This window comes from Oryctolagus cuniculus, chromosome 3 (genome assembly GCF_964237555.1).
Source record: "Oryctolagus cuniculus chromosome 3, mOryCun1.1, whole genome shotgun sequence".
NCBI classification, from domain to species: domain Eukaryota; kingdom Metazoa; phylum Chordata; class Mammalia; order Lagomorpha; family Leporidae; genus Oryctolagus; species Oryctolagus cuniculus.
The window spans coordinates 54597123-54614811 of record NC_091434.1 but is presented as its reverse complement, the minus strand read 5'-3'; the positions used below and the strand labels follow the sequence as shown (position 1 = coordinate 54614811).

Here is a 17689-nt window from a genome sequence, read left to right as displayed (position 1 = left end):
CACAGAAACAAGAATAGTGTCTGCAAATACTAGCTGATAGAATAAAAAAGGGAGAGAATGATCCAACATGGGAAGTGAGATACACAGCAGACCCATAGAATGGCAAATGTCCTAACAGCACTCTGGCCTCATAATCAACCCTTAAGGCATGCGGATCCGGCTGAAATGCCCATGAGAGTATTTCAGGCATGGAAAGCCAAGACACTCTGGGGGGAAAAAAAAAGACCTAAATGAAAGATCTCCGTGAGTGAGATCCCAGTGGAAAGAATGGGTCATCAAAGAAGGAGGTACCTTTCTCTGAAAGGAGGAAAGAACTTCCACTTTGACCATGGCCTTATCTAAATATGATCAGAGTCAGTGAACTCAGGGGGCTTCCATAGCCTTGGCAGCTCATGACAAGAGCCTAGGGTGATTACTGAGGTCATAAACAAGAGTGTCAATTTGTTAAGTCAACAACACTATGCACTTACTCCTCATGTAGGATCTTTGTCCTTAATGTGCTGTACATTGAGATTTCATGCTATAACTAGTACTCAAACAGTATTTTTCACTTTATGTTTCTGTGTAGGAGCAAACTGTTGACATCTTTACTTAATGTATGCTAAATTGATCTGTATATAAAGAGAATAGAAAATGAATCTTGATGTGAATGGAAGGGGAGAGGGAGTGGATAAGGGAGCGTTGCGGGTTGGAGGGACGTTATGGGGGGGAAGCCATTGTAATTCATATTCTGTACTTTGGAAATTTATATTCATTATATAAAAGTTAAAAAAAGATTCATTTTTCAATTATCTTTATATACAGAAGATCAACTTAGTATATTCTAAGTAAAGATTTCAACAGACTGCACCTACAAAGACACACAAAGTATAGAGTACTGTTTGGGTAGTGGTTTTACCGTTAATTTACATAGTACAACAGGTTAAGGACAGAGGTCCTACATGGGGAACAGGTGCACAGTAACTCCCATTATTGCTTTAACAATTGACACTCTTATTTATGATGTCAGTAATCACCTGAGGCTCTTGTCATATGGGATATGTACTCTATAGAATACTATGCAGCATTAAAAAATGAAATCCCATCATTTGCAACAAAATGGAGGAATCTGGAAAATATCATGCTGAGTGAAATAAGCCAATCTCAAGGGGACAAATATCATATGTTCTCCCTGATTGGTGACAACTAACTGAGCACCTAAAAGGAAACCTGTAGAAGTGAAATGGACATTATGAGAAACAATATCTTGATTAGCTCTTGTCCTGTCAAGGAACAACTTACTATTTTATTCCTGTTAGTATTCTTTTGTTTTACTTAATACCATTGGTTGAACTCTTTAATTAACACACAATTATTCTTAGTCATTTAAATTTAACTGAAAATTGATTCCTGTTAAATATAAGAGTGGGAATAAGAGAGGGAAGAGATGTACAGTTCGGCACATGCTCACTCAGACTTACCCCTAATTGTAGAGCTGGAAACGTTCCAGGGGATTCCAATTAAATCCCATCATGTCATTTACCAATGCCATCTTACTTGTTAAAGTGATCAGTTTAAGTTCATAATAGATCAAAAAGATAGGTTTAAGTGTCAAAGGTATTACATAAATAAGACTAGTGTCTGCAAATAATAATTGATAGAATTAAAAAGGGGAGAATGATCCTACATGGGAAGCAGGATACACAGCAGACTCATAGAATGGCAAATGCCCTAAATATCACTCTGGCCTCAGAATCACCTTATGGCATTCGGATCTGGCTAAAAAGCCCATGAGAGTATTTCAGGCATGGAAAGCCAAGACACTGTGGCAAACAAAAAACAAATGAACTGAATGAAAGATCTCTGTGAGATCCCAGTAGAAAGAACAGGCCATCAAAGAAGGCAGTACCTTTCTCTGAAGGGAGGAGAGAACTTCTGCTTTGAATATATCCTTGTCTAAATAAGATCGGAGTTGGCAAACTCAAGAGGCTTCCATAGCCTTGGCAGCTCATGAGAAGAGCCTCGGGAAAATACTGATTTTTAACCTCAGTGATTAACAAGTCTTTCTGTGATAGATAGCTCTTGTTCATAACCATGAATTAAGTAAATTCAGTAAAGCACAATTGAACGAAATATCCCAGTAAAAGATGACTTGTAAGCCTGTTTTGATTCATATCTGCTGGTTATCTGTCTCTTCTATTCTCCACTCTCAGAGAGTGGTGTGTGAGACACTTAGGTCTTTTCTGTGAATTTCAAAAATGTGCAATACCTATATTGCAAGGTATTGTGTATGACTAGTAATGACCTTCTTTCCAATTTACCATAATTAAACTTCCTTAGTTATCATTTCATCACTGATCCATGAGTTGCAGCACTGTACTGTATCACACCCTTTGCACATTTTTCTGGCTGCGGTGTCATACAAACTTTTGCAACTGGCGCCTCTCCAGGCAGAATACAGATCCCCAAATTTTCCACATCTTCTGATAGTATTTGTATATTTTCATACACTCCCCCGCCCACAGAAAGATTCTAAGGCATTTGTTTTAATTTTTAAATTACTTGAAAACAATGTTAATTTTTTACAATTGCATGAATTTTAACACATACATATATTTTTATAATCACTAAATAATCACATATGGAAAAAGAAAAACATGGAACAGTTTCAACATTTCAAAAATCGCCTTCATACTACCCTTTTTAGTCACACCCTCCTACCCACTGCTAATATCACTATTTCGTAAGTATAGCTCTTTTTATTTGGGGGAATTTCATGTAAATAGATTCATGCAGTATTTAACAACTTTTCTAAAATGGCTTGTTTAACACAACTCAGCATAATGCCTTTAAAATTCACCCAAGTTTTTGTACATATCATAGTGTGTTATTTTTATTTTTGAGTACTATTACTGTTATAATTATGTACTACAGTTTATCTCCTTGGAAATTTATAGATATTTGGAGTTCTTTCATGTTTTTGTGATTATCAATAGAATGACCACAAGCATTATATGGAGCTTTCTGTATAAATGAGAGATCCATATGGTAAGTGAATTCTTAAGTTGATGAAGAATTGGCCCAACTATTTTCCAGATTTTCTATAACATTTCACAATTCTATCAGTAATACATGAGAAATCCAATTGCTATGTATCTGTATGTTTGTTCTCATTAATATGTTTTTATTTTAGCCTTGCTACCCTCTTCCATACTTCTCCAGCTTCTTCTAATCATCATTCTAATCTCAACTTCAATGAAATCAGCCTTGTTAGATTCCACATATGAGTAAGGCCATGGTACCTCTCTTTCTACACCTTGCTCAATTCACTTGACATAATAACCTCCAGTTCCTTCCATGATGTCACAAGTTTGTTCAGCATTTTTATGATGTAAAGATATTTAATTTTATCAAATACCTTTTCTGCATATACTGTGATAACAGTGTTTCTTTTTCCTCATTCTGATGATATGCTGGATCATGATTATTGACTTTAGTATGCTGAACTATCCTTGCATTCCTGGGATGAATGCCATCTGACCCTGGTGAATAATCTTTTTAATATACTGTTGGATTCAATTTGCTAGTATCTGGTAATGATATTTGCACCTATATTCATAAAGAATATTAGCCTGTCACTTTCTTTTCTGGGTGAGTCCTTGTGTGGACTAGGGTAGTCTTGGCTTATATCCCAAGTATGGAAAAATTCTCTCCTCTACTGTATTTTGGAATAATTCTAGAAGATTTAGTGTCAGTTCTTTTTAAATGTTTGGTAGAATTCAGAATTGAAGCCATATGGTCCTGGGCTTTTCTTTCATGGGAGACTTCTTATTACTGAACTCAATTTTGTTATTTATTATTGGTTTGTTCAGAAATTGTTTCTTCATGGTTCAATATTGATAAAGTGTATGTGTCAAGGAATTTGTCCATTTCTTTTAGGTTACCTTTTTTTTATATTATTGTTCATAATAGTTTCTCATAATCCTTTGTGTTCCTGTAGCATCAGTTATAAGGTGTCCCCTTTTACCTGGAATATTTTATTCATTTGTATTCTCTATTTTTCTTAGTGTAGCTAAAGCTATGTCAATAGTGTTTATCTTTTTATTTTTTAAGATTATTTTTTATTTATTTTATTCAAACATCAGAATTACATGGAGGGAGGGAGAGACAAAGATCTTCCATCCATTGGTTTATTCTCCAAAATGGCCACAAAGCCCAGAGCTTGCCCAATCCAAAGCCAGGAGCCAGGAGCTTCTTCCAGGTCTCCCATATGGGGAGCAGGGACCCAAGCACTTCTGCCATCTCCCACTGCTTTTCAAGGCCGTTAGCCAGGAACTGGATTAGAAGTAAAGCAGCCAGAACTAGATCCAGTGACCATATGGGATGCCAACACCACAAGCGGAGGCTTAATGTACTATGCCATAGTGCTGGCTCCTGTTTATCTTTTTAAAGAAGTAGCATTTCATTTCATTGGTCTTTTTTATTGTTTTTCAGTCTTTATTTTATCTATTTCTTCTCTGGTCTGCATTATTTCTTTCTATTTGAGTTTTTGGTTTAATTTTGTTTTTCTCATTTCTTGGGGATCACAGACAACTTTTTATTTGAAATCTTTTTATTTATTTGACAGGTAGAGTTATAGACAGTGAGAGAGAGAAAGAGAGAAAGGTCTTCCTTCCATGGGTTCACTCCCCAAATGGCCGCTATGGCCAGCACTGTGCCGATCCAAAGCCAGGAGCCAGGTGCTTCTTCCTGGTCTCCCATGTGGGTGCAGGGGCCCAAGCACTTCCTCCATTGCCCTCCTGGGCCACAGCAGAGAGCTGGACTGGAAGAGGAGCAACCGGGACTAGAACACAGCACCCATATGGGATGCTGGCACTGTAGGCAGAGGATTAACCAAGTGATCCACAGTGCCGACCCCGAAATCTTTTTCTTTATTGTAAGTATTGATTGCTACTGACTTCCCTTTAATTTAACTTTTGCTGTATCCTGTATATTTAAGTATGGTGTGTTTCTGTTTTCATTTCTTTCATTTTTTTTTTAAATTTTCTTCTTTATTCCTTTCTTGATCAATGGGTTGTTCAAGAGTAAGTTGTTTATTTCCATTTATTTTTGAGTTTCCAAAAATTTTCTTGCTATTTAATTATAGTGCATTGTGGTCAGAAAAGATACTTGATATGATTTCAGTTGTTAAAAATTTGTTAAGACTTGATTTGTGGCCTACCATATGATCTGTTCTGGAGAAGCTTCCAAGTACTGTTGAGAAAAATGTTTATTCTGCAGCTATTGGCTGGAATGTTCCATAGATGGTCTAGGATAAGTTTTAACTTTCCCATTGCTTTATTTCTTGAGCATGATATAACCATGGCTAAAATTGGGGTACCAAAATCACTTCCTGCTATTGTATATGTGTCTTCTACCTTCTGATATTTTCTTCTTATTTATTAATATCTCTTTTAGTTTAATGATCTTTCTTTAGCATTTCTTGGGAGATATGTCTGGTGGTGATAAATTAGATCAGCTTTTGTCTGGGGATGTCTGTATCTCTACTTTATATCTAAAGAATAGCTTTGCTGGGTATAATATTCTATGTTAGCAGTTTTATTTTTTTCTTTTCTCCCGTGCTTCATAGCTTCATAGTCTAATTTCACTGTCTCCTGGCTTGTAAGATTCTGAAAGTGTATCAGTTAGGTGAATTGGGACAGGGACACCTTTATGTGTTACTAGTTTCCACTTTCAGTTTTGAAAAGCCTGTCTTTTACCCTAAAGACTTGAATATAATATGCTTCACTAGAGTTGAATCTGACTAGTGACCTCTGGAATTTCTGAGCATGAATATTGAATCTTTAGGTTTTGGAAGTTTGTTTTAATTGCTGAATAAGCTATGCTTCTCCTTTGGCATTCTCAGGTGTCTCCTGAACTCTCAACACTCAGGTTTTTGTGCTTTTCATGCTGTCCCAAAGTTCCAGTAAGCTTTCTTCACTTGATCATTGTTATTTTTTATCCTTCAGCTATATATTTTTAAATAGTCTATCTTCAAGTTCACTAATTCTTGCTTCTATGTAATCTATTCTGCTACTGATGCCCTCTACCATTTTTAATTTGGGTTAGTATAATTGTCACAGTTTTTTTAATAACAAATCTTTTTTTAAAATCTCTGTTAGAGTAGTGAATTATTTCTGTATTTTATTGACCCTCATAGAGTTTCCTTCAAATATCTATCTTGCATTCAGTATATATGAGTTTACAGATTGCTTGGTTGCCTTATTTTGTTCCTTACATGAGTTCATGGTTGCTTGAAAGTATTTAATTCTTGCTGGCAAATAATATTGTCTATGCATTTCAGGATTAGATATATTACACAACTCACAATCTGACTTTGTACCTGAGCTTCCAGGAATTCTAAGTAGTGTGCTTATTTATTCTGAGCCTGTAGAGAATTCTGCTTCTTCAGCACTGCATCACACACTAGAGCAGGTCGTCTGTAATCTGCTATAGATGTAATTTTAGCACAAGAAAGTATTGGAATTCCAGAACAAGAAAGTGTCCCAAGGCCAGCGCTGTGGCACAACTGGTTAACGCCCTGTCCTAAAGAGCCAGCATCCCATATGAGCACCAGTTCGAGACCCAGCTAGTCCACTTCCAATCCAGCTTTTTGCTATGGCCTGGAAAAGCGTAGAAGATGGCCCAAGGCCTTGGGCCCCTGCACCGATGTGGGAGACCCAGAAGAAGCTCCTGGCTCCTGGCTTCCAGTTGGCACAGCTCTGGCCGTTGTGGCCAACTGGGGAGTGAACCATCGGATGGAAGACTTCTCTCTCTCTCTCTCTCTCTCTCTCTCTCTCTCTGCCTCTCCTCTCTCTGTGTAAGTCTGACTTTCAAATAAATAAATAAATTGTTAAAAAAAAGAAAAATAAAGAAAAGAAAGTGTCCCAAGTTTATGTGTGTTTTCAATCAGCAGTTTTGTTTTTTTTTAATAAGAAAATTGGGCAGTTTTGTGTCACTGCCGCTGCCCCCCCCTTTTAAAAAAAAGATTTATTACCTATTTGAAAGTCAGAGCCACACAGAAGGAGAGGCAGAGAGAGAGAGAGAGAGAGAGAGAGAGAGGGAGAAGGAGAGGGAGGTCTTCCATCTACTGGTTCACTCCCCAGTAGGCCACAACTGTGGGAGCTGCACCGATCAGGAGCCAGGAGCTTCTTCCAGGTCTCCCATATGGGTGCAGGGGCCCAAGGACTTGGGCCATTTTCCACTGGTTTCCCAGGCCATAAGAGAGAGCTGGTTCAGAAGTGGAGTAAGGCCGGCGCCGTGGATCACTTGGTTAATCCTCCGCCTGTGGCGCCAGCATCCCATATGGGCACCGTGTTCTAGTCCCGATTGCTCCTCTTCTAGTCCAGCGCTCTGCTGAGGCCCAGGAGGGCAGTGGAGGAAGTGCTTGAGCCCCTGCACTCACATGGGAGACCAGAAAGAAGCACCTGACTTCTGGTTTCAGATCGGCGCAGCGCCGGCCGTAGCGGCTATTTGGGGAGTGAACCCATGGAAGGAAGACCTTTCTCTCTGTGTTTCTCTCTCTAATTGTCTACAATTCTACCAGTCAAATAAATAAATAAATAAATAAATAAAAGAAGTGGAGCAGCTGGGATCTTTTTGTTTCTGTATGAATTTTTTTCCAATTCCATGAGGAATATCATTGGTAATATGATCGTAATTGCATTGAATCGGTAAATTGCTTCAGATAATATGGACATTCGTTATTAATTCTTCCAATAAACCGAAAAGCTTCTTCCTTCTTCTTTTTTGTGTCTTCTTCAATTTCTTTCATTAGTATTTTGTAGTTTTCATTATAGAGGTCTTTTACATCCTTGATTAAATTTACACCAAATTATTTAAGTGATTTTAGCCATTGTGGATTAGTTTGCTTATATAAATTCTTTCTCAGCAAGACCATTGCTGGTTATTGTTTCCTTTATTCTGCTTATTAACTGTTGGCAAGAATGTAAAGTAACTGAAACTCTAGTACACTGCTGATTTGGTATATAACATGATATCTAAACTTGGAAACAGTTTGGCAGTTCTTAAAAGTCAAACATTTACTACCAGTAAAATGCAGAACTTTGTCCACAGAGGATTTTCATGAAAGTTATTCGAAGTTTATTATGAAAGTTCAGTACTGAAAAGTACCGAATATCCATCAAGAGAGGAGCAGATAAGAAATTGTGAAATATTCATGTAATAAAACTAAAGTTTTAACATCTCAAAATATTCTGCTTAGGGTGGGGGCAATGAATATGTACTATTTGATTCTATTTAAATAAAATTCTATCAAATGCAAACTAACCTCAGTTGGGAACTATAGTTCAATGTTTGTGGGGGATGGGAATAAAATGATTGATGGATTGCAAAGTTGCATGAGAAATTTTCAGAAGACATTGAGGTTTTTTTTTATTTTATTTTTTTTTAACTTTTATTTAATGAATATAAATTTCCAAAGTACGATTTATGGGTTACAATGGCTTCCCCCCCATACCGTCCCTCCCACCCACAACCCTCCCCTTTCCCACTCCCTCTCCCCTTCCATTCACATCAAGATTCATTTTCGATTATCTTAATATACAGAAGATCAGCTTAGTATACATTAAGTAAGGATTTCAACAGTTTGCTCCCACACAGAAACATAAAGTGAAAAATAATAGATGATTTTTTTTAAATGATGATGAAATCAGAGCAGACCTATTGTCATGTTTAATCCCAGTGAGAGTCAAGTTGGGAGTTGATAATTTCTTTTTTTCTTTTTTTTTTTTTTTTACAGAGGATCAGTTTAGTATGCATTAAGTAAAGATTTCAACAGTTTGCACCCCCATAGAAACACAAAGTGAAATATATTGTTTGAGTACTCGTTATAGCATTAAATCTCAAAGCACAGCACATTAAGGACAGAGATCCTACATGAGGAGTAAGTGCACAGTGACTCCTGTTGTTGACTTTACCAATTGACACTCCTGTCTATGGCATCAGTAATCTCCCTATGCTCCAGTCATGAGTTTCCAAGGCTATGGAAGCCCTCTGAGTTCTCCGATTCTTATCTTGTTTAGACAAGACCAATGCCATCTCACAATTCCAAGTGATCAATTTCAGTTCACAATTGATCATAATGAAAGGACTAAGAGTCAAAGGGAGCACATAAACAAGTCTAGTACCTGCTAACACTAACCGATAGAATAAATAAAGGGGAGAGTGATCCAACATGGGAAGTGAGATACCCAGCAGACTCATAGAAAGGCAGATGTCCTAAATAGCACTCTGGCCTCAGAATCAGCCCTAAAGGCATTCGGATCTGGCTGAAAAGCCCATGAGAGTATTTCAGGCATGGAAAGCCAAGACACTCTGGCAAAAGATCTCTGTGAGTGAGATCTCAGTGGAAAGAACAGGTCTTCAAAGAAGGAGGTACCTTTCTCTGAAGGGAGGAGAGAACCTCCACTTTGACTATGACCTTGTCTAAACAAGACATTGAGTTTTTAATCTTGATTGATGTGATGGTTTCATACTTGTATATGTGTTTCAAAATTAATTAAACAACTACATTTAAGGGAGTTCAGGTACTATACTTCAATTTTATTTCAATATGATTGTTTTAAAAATCATAGTTTCTCTTTCATTTACTTTTAGGACAAGCAAATGCTGCTTACCATTCTCAAAGTAGTTCTAAGACTGTTTTAAAAAAATCGACTTCAGTTGTTGTTCCACCAGATGTACAGGATAATGATACAGAAAAAAAGGTATAAAGTTGTATTTCACAGTTTTACAGACTTTATTAATGTATATATTTCATTTTTACTTCTGTGTACTATCTCTTTCACTAGTATGGTGTTATGTAATTAGGGAAAGTGTCTTCTGTTCATGAGATCTGCTCCCTTTCCCTGTCAGAGCAAGTGTTCAGCTACCTTTATGCTAAACACATGAAGTAGTTTACTAGAAATGAATTTAACAAATATTTAGCAATTATGATTATAACAATAGTGTGTATTTATTGACCACATACTGTTGTCCAAGTGGTAAGCCTACAAAGAACTTGGTCATATTAAATATAAATATGAATACATAATTGGTCCCCTTGAAGATTCATTGTCTTGTGGGGCAGCAGACACAGAAAAAATGTTACATTAAAATGAATTTGAAATAGTAAATTTTATTTTGTTACTAAACAGTGTTTTCAATGAACACTATGTTGGATTAGATTGGGTAGGAAAGTGTTAGGTTGGATTTCTCTGAGAGATAAATGAATGACTCAACTTTTTAGTACCAGCCATTGAATGGATTGTAATGACTTTATGTAAAATATAGAGTACTAGAAGAGGAGTCAGTTTGTACATTTCTGACTACTGAGCTCAGTTTTGAGCTAGTTAAGATAAGATTCTGTGGAATGTTTCCTAGACTGGTAATACGTATTGTTTCCTGACAACTGTTGTCAGTGTATTTGTGGATGAGAGAGAGAGAGAGAGAGAGAGAGTGTGTGTGTGTGTGTTTGGTGGGAGAGCATCTGTATTCATTTGGTTTATTGACAGAATAAAAATATTTTTTGAAAATACATTTACTAATGACTTTTTTTCTTTAATGTTGTATCATATAGCTAACTAAAAAATCAAGTATTTTTGATGATAGAGGTAAGAAAATGGAAAACATCTGTTATTGTTCCATTGTTAAATACACCATTAGATTTTTATCAAATAGTTTTTAAGTTTTCTTAAGTGATTATAAAATTATTCTTAAATAGAGGATTATATTGAATTAGAGATTACAATAGCATGATTGCATATATAATCATATATATAATACATATAATGAGCAATCTACATGATTGATCATTGTATCTTTCTTTTTGAATTTTCAAAGTATGGAAAAATTAGGGTCCCTGTTGTAGACGTTTGTACTGATAAGTAGAGTAAACTATTGGAAAACTATGATTCATGAGATTTCAATACAGAAACCTGTACCTGGGAATGTTCCCATACTTAGTTGCCATCAATTCCTCACAAATGGTACATCCAATTTTACAATTCCCTCTAAATAAAATATGATCAATATTTGTTAGATTTAATTCAATAAAAATTCTCCCATAAATACACTGCATATATACACAGAATAATAGTAGATATTTCCATCCATTGACTAATGACAACCTCAAAGTCAATACAAAACTGAATTCGTCATCTTCCTATTTTAACTAAGGCACCAAACCTGAGTTATCTCTGACTCTTCCTTTTTCATGCATTTTACATTGAAAAATTGCTACTTCTAGCTAATAATATATTTTATCATCTTTTTACCAGGCCCACATCTACTGCTCTTATTTATTTCATTTTTGTAATAATGATAGTAACCTTTGAATTTTTTTAAATTTTAAATTTCTTCTTTTAATCCTCTCTAAATTTTTTCTTTGAAAACACTCTTCCTAAAGCAGTTTTATTTCCCTATTCAAGTGATGGATTTTGTCTCATTGCATATTGAATAAAATGTAAACAACTAATTCTGACAGTGGGATGTGGTTAGTGGCAGGAGATTAAAGTGGCATAATGACAAATATATTACAATGAGAGGTTAAGGAATTTGGACTCTCCCTTGAAGGCCATGGCGAACCACTGAAATTTTGTAGGAAGTGGGCATGAATAGAGTTATTTTTATTAGAGATACTTCTGTAACTCAAATAAGCTCTGATTATGATAATCTCAGTAATTATAGTAGCTTCTTAAAGTGAATGTTGTATCAATGCTATTAATACTATCATTAATGCAAGGATATGATTTTCTCACATTTAAAGACATCTCTTCTTTCCCTAGGAGCTATAAACATGTCTACTCAAGAATCAGTCATTACAGCTCAAACGTCACCCACAAAAAATTTTCCTAGAGCTTCACAGTCCCTTTTGGATCCTCAAAAAGGAGAGGTACATAATATTTTTCTTACTTTAAATGCAAACACAATAAATGAGTTATGATCTTAAGGTCATCATTGATCTTAAGGTCAAAAAATGTATTTTTTAACTAATAATAGAGAATAGCTTTATTCCCTGAAATTAATAATACCAATAATAACATTTGAATATCCTTAGGATAGTCTACCTAAATATAAGTCACAAGATGATAGTTTATAATATTTACCTATTTGGTCTAGGGGAAGTATGAAATGGGACTTTGATTTTTCTTCTTTTTATTAAAGATTTATTTATTTTAAAGAATTGCAAACAGAGGGAGAGCTAGAGAGAGAAAGAGAGATCTTCCATCTGTTGGTTTACTCCCCAAATGGCTGAAATGGCCAGGGCTGGGCCAGCAGAAACCAGGATCCAAGAGTTTTCATCTGGGTCTCCCACATGAGTGGCATGGGCCGAAGCATTTGGGTATCCTCCACCACTTTTCCAGTAGAATTAGCAAGGTACTGTATCAGAAATGGAATAGGTGGGACACAAACTAGTGCCCATATGGAATGCAGGCATGGTCAGCAGTGGCTTAGCCCACTATGCCACAACGCTGATCTTTGATTTTTATTCTTCTAAATAATTCCATGCTTTTTGACCCAATAATAAAGATACAGCCTCTGAACACAAATATATGTTCTCTGCTGATTTTTCATTTTGTTGTAGGAATCAAATCCATGTCTTTGGATCCATTGTTAGCATAACTGGTTCACTATGCTAATAAGACAATGTGGTTTTGAAGAAGATTTAAATAAACTGGAAATTTCCTAAATTATTTGCAGATAAATTTTTCAGATTAGAGTAGAATATGTCATCTTTCCATGTCTATAAGGCTTAATAACTGACAGAGTAATTGACAGAGTAAAGATTGCATAACTCCTAAAATATAGTAATTTTACAATTTTTGTACATGGTGGAAGGTAAGGATCTAATTTCATTCTTCTACATATAAATATCCAGTTTTGCCAGTGCCATTTGTTGAAAAGACTAACCTTACTCACCTGTATAGTCTGAGCACTTTCGTCAAAATTCAGTTGGCTGTATGCGTATTAATTTCTGAGCTTTCTATTCTGTTCCATTGATCCATGTGTAGGTATTTATGCTAGAACATGCTGTTTTAATTATGATAAATTTGTAGTATGTTTATTTTTTTTTTTTGACAGGCAGAGTTGGAAAGTGAGAGAGAGAGAGAGAGACAGAGAGAAAGGTCTTCCTTCCATTGTTTCACCCCCCAAATGGCTGCTATGGCCCGCGTGCTGCGCCAATCCGAAGCCAGGAGCCAGGTGCTTCTTCCTGGTCTCCCATGCGGGTGCAGGGGCCCAAGCACTTGGGTCATCCTGCAGTGCCCACTTGGGCCACAGCAGAGAGCTGGACTGGAAGAGAAGCAACCGGGACAGAACTGGTGCCCCAACCAGGACTAGAACCTGGAGTGCCGGCGCTGCAGGTGGAAGATTAGCCTAGTGAGCTGCGGCACCAGCCTGTAGTGTGCTTTTAATTCAGGCATTGTGATGCTTCCAATTTTGTTCAGATTGGCTTCAGCTACTCTGGATCTTTTGTGATTCCATATGAATTTTAGAATGTTTTTCTAATTCTGTAAAGAATATCATTAACATTTTGGTAGGCATTGCATTGAATCTAAATTGCTTTAGGTAGTATAGACATTTGAATTATATTCATTCTTCCAACCCTTAAGGAAGGACTATGCTCCATTTTTTGGAACCTTTTCATTTATATCACCAAGGTTTTATAATTTTCATTGTAGACATCTTTTACTTCTTTGGTTAGATTATTCCTAAATATTTGATTTTTAATGGATATTGTCAATGATTTTGTTGAATTTTTCATTCAGCATGTTCATCATTAGCATATAAGAGAACTACTGTTGTTTCTATGTTTATTTGGTAACCTGAAACCACACTAAATTTATTATTAGTTCTTACAGCATTTTGGTGGAGTATTTGAGTTTTTACATGTATGACATCCTGACACCTGAAAACATGGAAAAATTTACTTCTTCTTCTCCACTGTTTTTATCCTTTATTTCTTTCTCTTCTCTAATGTTCTTGCTGATACTTCCAATACTATACAGAATGAGAGTAGTGAAAGTAGGGCATGCTTATCTTATTGCAGATCTGAGGGGAGATGCTTTCAGTTTTTCCCCATTCAGTAAGACATTGGCTGTTAGTTTGTCATATATATCCTGCATAATTTTTAGATATGGTCCTTCTGTAGTTTGTGGGGAGTTCTTATTATAAAGAGATGTTAATTATTATCAAATGCTTTCTCCACATCTATTAATTTGATTCTGATTTTTGTTCTTCATTCTGTTGATATGATTAGTGGCATTTGTTGATTTGTGATTTGTGATTTGCATCTCTGGGATGAATTACTTTGATTATGATGTATGATCTTTTTGACCTGGGTTTGGTTTGCCAGTATTTTTTTTTTTTTTGAGAATTTCTATATGTTACTCAAAATCATATACCTATGGCTTTCTTTTTGTGCTGTGTCTGTTTAGGTTTGGTATCGGAGCAATATTGACCATATAAAAAGAGTTGGGCACAGTTCCGTCCTCTTTAATCTTTTGAATAGTTTGAAAAGTATTGGAGTTATTTCCTCTTGAAATGTTTTGACAGATTCAGTAGTAAAGCTATCAACCCTTGGAATTTTCCTTGATGAGAACTTTTGATAGTGTTTCAATCTTACTGCTAGCTCTTGGTCTGTTCGGATTTTCTCTATCTTCTTGATTTAGTCTTGATGTAAGTTGTATGTACCCAAAAATTTATCAGTTTCTTCAAGGCTTTCCAATTTATTAGCATACATTTTCTTTAAAAGATTTATTTTATTTATATGAAAGACAGTTACAGAGAGAGGTAGAGACAGAGAGAGAGGTCTTCCATCCACTGGCTCAACCCCCCAGATGGCCACAACGGTTGGAGCTGTGCTGATCTGAAGCCTCTTCCAGGTCTCACCACATGGGTGCAGGGGCCCAAGGACTTGGGCCATCTTCCACTGCTATCCCAGGCCATAGCAGAGAGCTGGATTGGAAGACAAGGAGCTGGGACTAGAACCGACACCCATATGGGATGCTGGCGCTTCAGGCCAGGGCGTTAACCCGCTGTGCTACAGCGCTGGCCCCTAGCATACATTTTTTATAGTGGTTTCTTTTATGATCATTTGTATTCTAGTCATGTCAATTTTAATGTCTCCTTTTATTATCTCTAATTTTATTTGAGTTTTTTTGTTAGTCTCTATAAGTGTTTGTCTATTTTGTTTTATTGAGCTTTTGTATCTGTTTTTTAAAAGATTTATTTACTTTTTGAGAGGCAGATTTACAGAGATGCAGAGACAGAGAGAAAAGCCTTCCATTCCCTGCTTCACTCCCCAAATGTCCATAACAGTCAGAGCTGGGCCAGTCTGAAGCCAGGAGCCAGGAGCTTCTTCTGGGTCTCCCATGTGGATGCAGGGTCTCAAGCACTTGAGCCAATTTCCACTGCTTTCCCAGGCCATCAGCAGAGAGATGGATCTGAAGAGGAGCAGCCAGGACATGAACTGGCATCCATATGGGATGCCAGAGCAGCCAAGCAGAGGCTTAAATTACTACACCACAGCACCAGCCCCCTTTTGTATTGTTTCTTAGTTTCAATTTCATTTATTTTTTCCTGATCTTTATTATTTATTACTTCTCACCTCCTGTTAATTTTGTGTTTGTTTTTTAAGTCCTTGAGATGCATCATTATGTCATTTATTTGAGTCCTTTCTATTTTTTAATTTAAGCACTTAATGCTATGAAATTCCCTCTTACTACTGCTTTTGCTGTATGTAACGTATTTTGTTATGACATGTTTTCATTTTCATTTATTTAAAAAATGTTTTGAATTCCTTTTTAATTTCTTCAATACCCATTAGTCGTTCAATAGTGTATTGTTTAATTTCCACGTATTTGTAAATGTTCTTTTGTTCTTGTTGATTTCTCGTTTATCCTTTGTGATATTATAGAAATTTACTGAGACTTCATTCTAGGAAATGTTCCATGTGCTGATGTGAAGAATATATATTCTGTAGCTGTTGGGTAAAATGTTTTGTGAGTGTCTGTTAGGCCCATTTTTTGAATAGTATGGTTCAACTCCTATATATATTTGATTTTCTGTCTGGATGAACTGTCCATTGACGACAGTATGGCGTTAAAGTCTCTCAATATGATTGTATTGGAATCTATATTTCCCTTTATGTCTAATAGTATTTTCTGTATATATTTGGGTGGTATTGTGTTGAGTCCATATATCTTTATGATTCTTATCTTTTCGGTGAGTCAGTTCTTTTAATAATATAAAATGTCCTTGTCTTTTTTAAGTTTTTGTCTTATAGTCTGTATTATCCGCTTTTAAGGATAGCCTCTCCTGCTTGTTTTTGATTTCCATTTTCCTGGTATATCTTTGTCCAGTCATTCACTTTCAGTCCAAATGTAGCTTTCTTTATTTGTGAAGTGAGTTTCTTGTATGCACCCTTCTCTTTCAGTCTGCGTAATTTTTATTTGTGAATTGAGTTTCTTGTAGACACCATGTAGCTGGGTCTTGGTTTTTTGTCCATTCAGCCAACCAAAATCTTTGGCATCTAATATAATCCACTTACATTAAAGGCTAGTATTGATAGATAAAAATTAATAATGGTCTTTTTGTTAATTGGTTATTTTTTTTTTAATTTTTGACAGGCAGAGTGGACAGTGAGAGAGAGAGAGAGAAAGAGAGACAGAGAGAAAGGTCTTCCTTTGCCGTTGGTTCACCCTCCAATGGCCGCCACTGCAGCCGGCGCACCGCGCTGATCCGATGGCAGGAGCCAGGATCCAGGTGCTTTTCCTGGTCTCCCATGGGGTGCAGGGCCCAAGCACCTGGGCCATCCTCCACTGCACTCCCTGGCCATAGCAGAGAGCTGGTCTGGAAGAGGGGCAACCGGGACAGAATCCGGCGCCCCAACCGGGTCTAGAACCCGGTGTGCTGGTGCCGCAAGGTGGAGGATTAGCCTATTGAGCCACGGCGCCGGCTTGTTAATTGGTTATTGATCACATCTTATGTTATGGAATCTGATAGAGTCTTAATTTTTCATGATGTCTACTTCTAATGTAGGACTAACTTCAGAATTTCTAGGAAGGCTGGTCTGGTGGTGATGAATTCTCTTTAGTTTTTGTTTATCTGGGTAATATCTTCCTTCTCCTTCACTTCTGAAGTATAGCATCACTGGATATAATATTCTTGATTGGTAGTTTTTTTTTTTTTTTCTTTTCGACTTGAATATATTATCCCACTCTCTTCTGGCCTGCAGGGTTTCCTTTGAGAAGTCTGTTAGTCTAACTGATTTTCCTTTATATGTAATTTGATGCTTTTCTCTTACTGTCTTTAGGATACTCTCCTTGTCCCTAATTTTGAAAATGTGTCTACAGTATGCCTTGGAGAAGATCTTTTCAGTTGAGTCTGTTTGGGGTTCTTTGAGTTTCTTGTCTATGTCTATCTCAAGACTTGGAGAGTTTTCAACTATTATTTCATTAGTCAGTTCTCAATAGTTTTTTCCTCTCTTCTTCAGAAATCTCTATAAGAGGACTATTTGGGTACTTAATGATATGCTGTATTTCATGTAGGCTGTCTGTATACTTTTTAAGTATTTTCTAAGTATTTCTGTTTGACTGGTTATTTCAAATATCTTGTCCTATGGATCATAAATTCTTTTGTCCAACTGGTCCATTCTGCTCTTGATGCT

At 36.4% G+C, this 17689-nt stretch overlaps 1 protein-coding gene across 3 annotated transcripts in view; it reads left to right on the top strand.

Annotated features, from left to right (window-relative positions):
- Window positions 1-17689, top strand: part of FSIP2 (fibrous sheath interacting protein 2) — a 120097-nt gene that overhangs the window by 39213 nt on the left and 63195 nt on the right. For 2 of the 3 annotated variants that reach the window (XM_051849368.2, XM_051849367.2), the window contains exons 10-12: window positions 9637-9746; window positions 10598-10631; window positions 11805-11911. In XM_051849368.2, coding sequence (XP_051705328.1) covers window positions 9637-9746; window positions 10598-10631; window positions 11805-11911 — 251 coding nt within the window. Of the gene's footprint in view, window positions 1-9636; window positions 9747-10597; window positions 10632-11804; window positions 11912-17689 lie in introns of those variants that run through there. The other variant, XM_070071516.1, reaches the window with a different exon arrangement.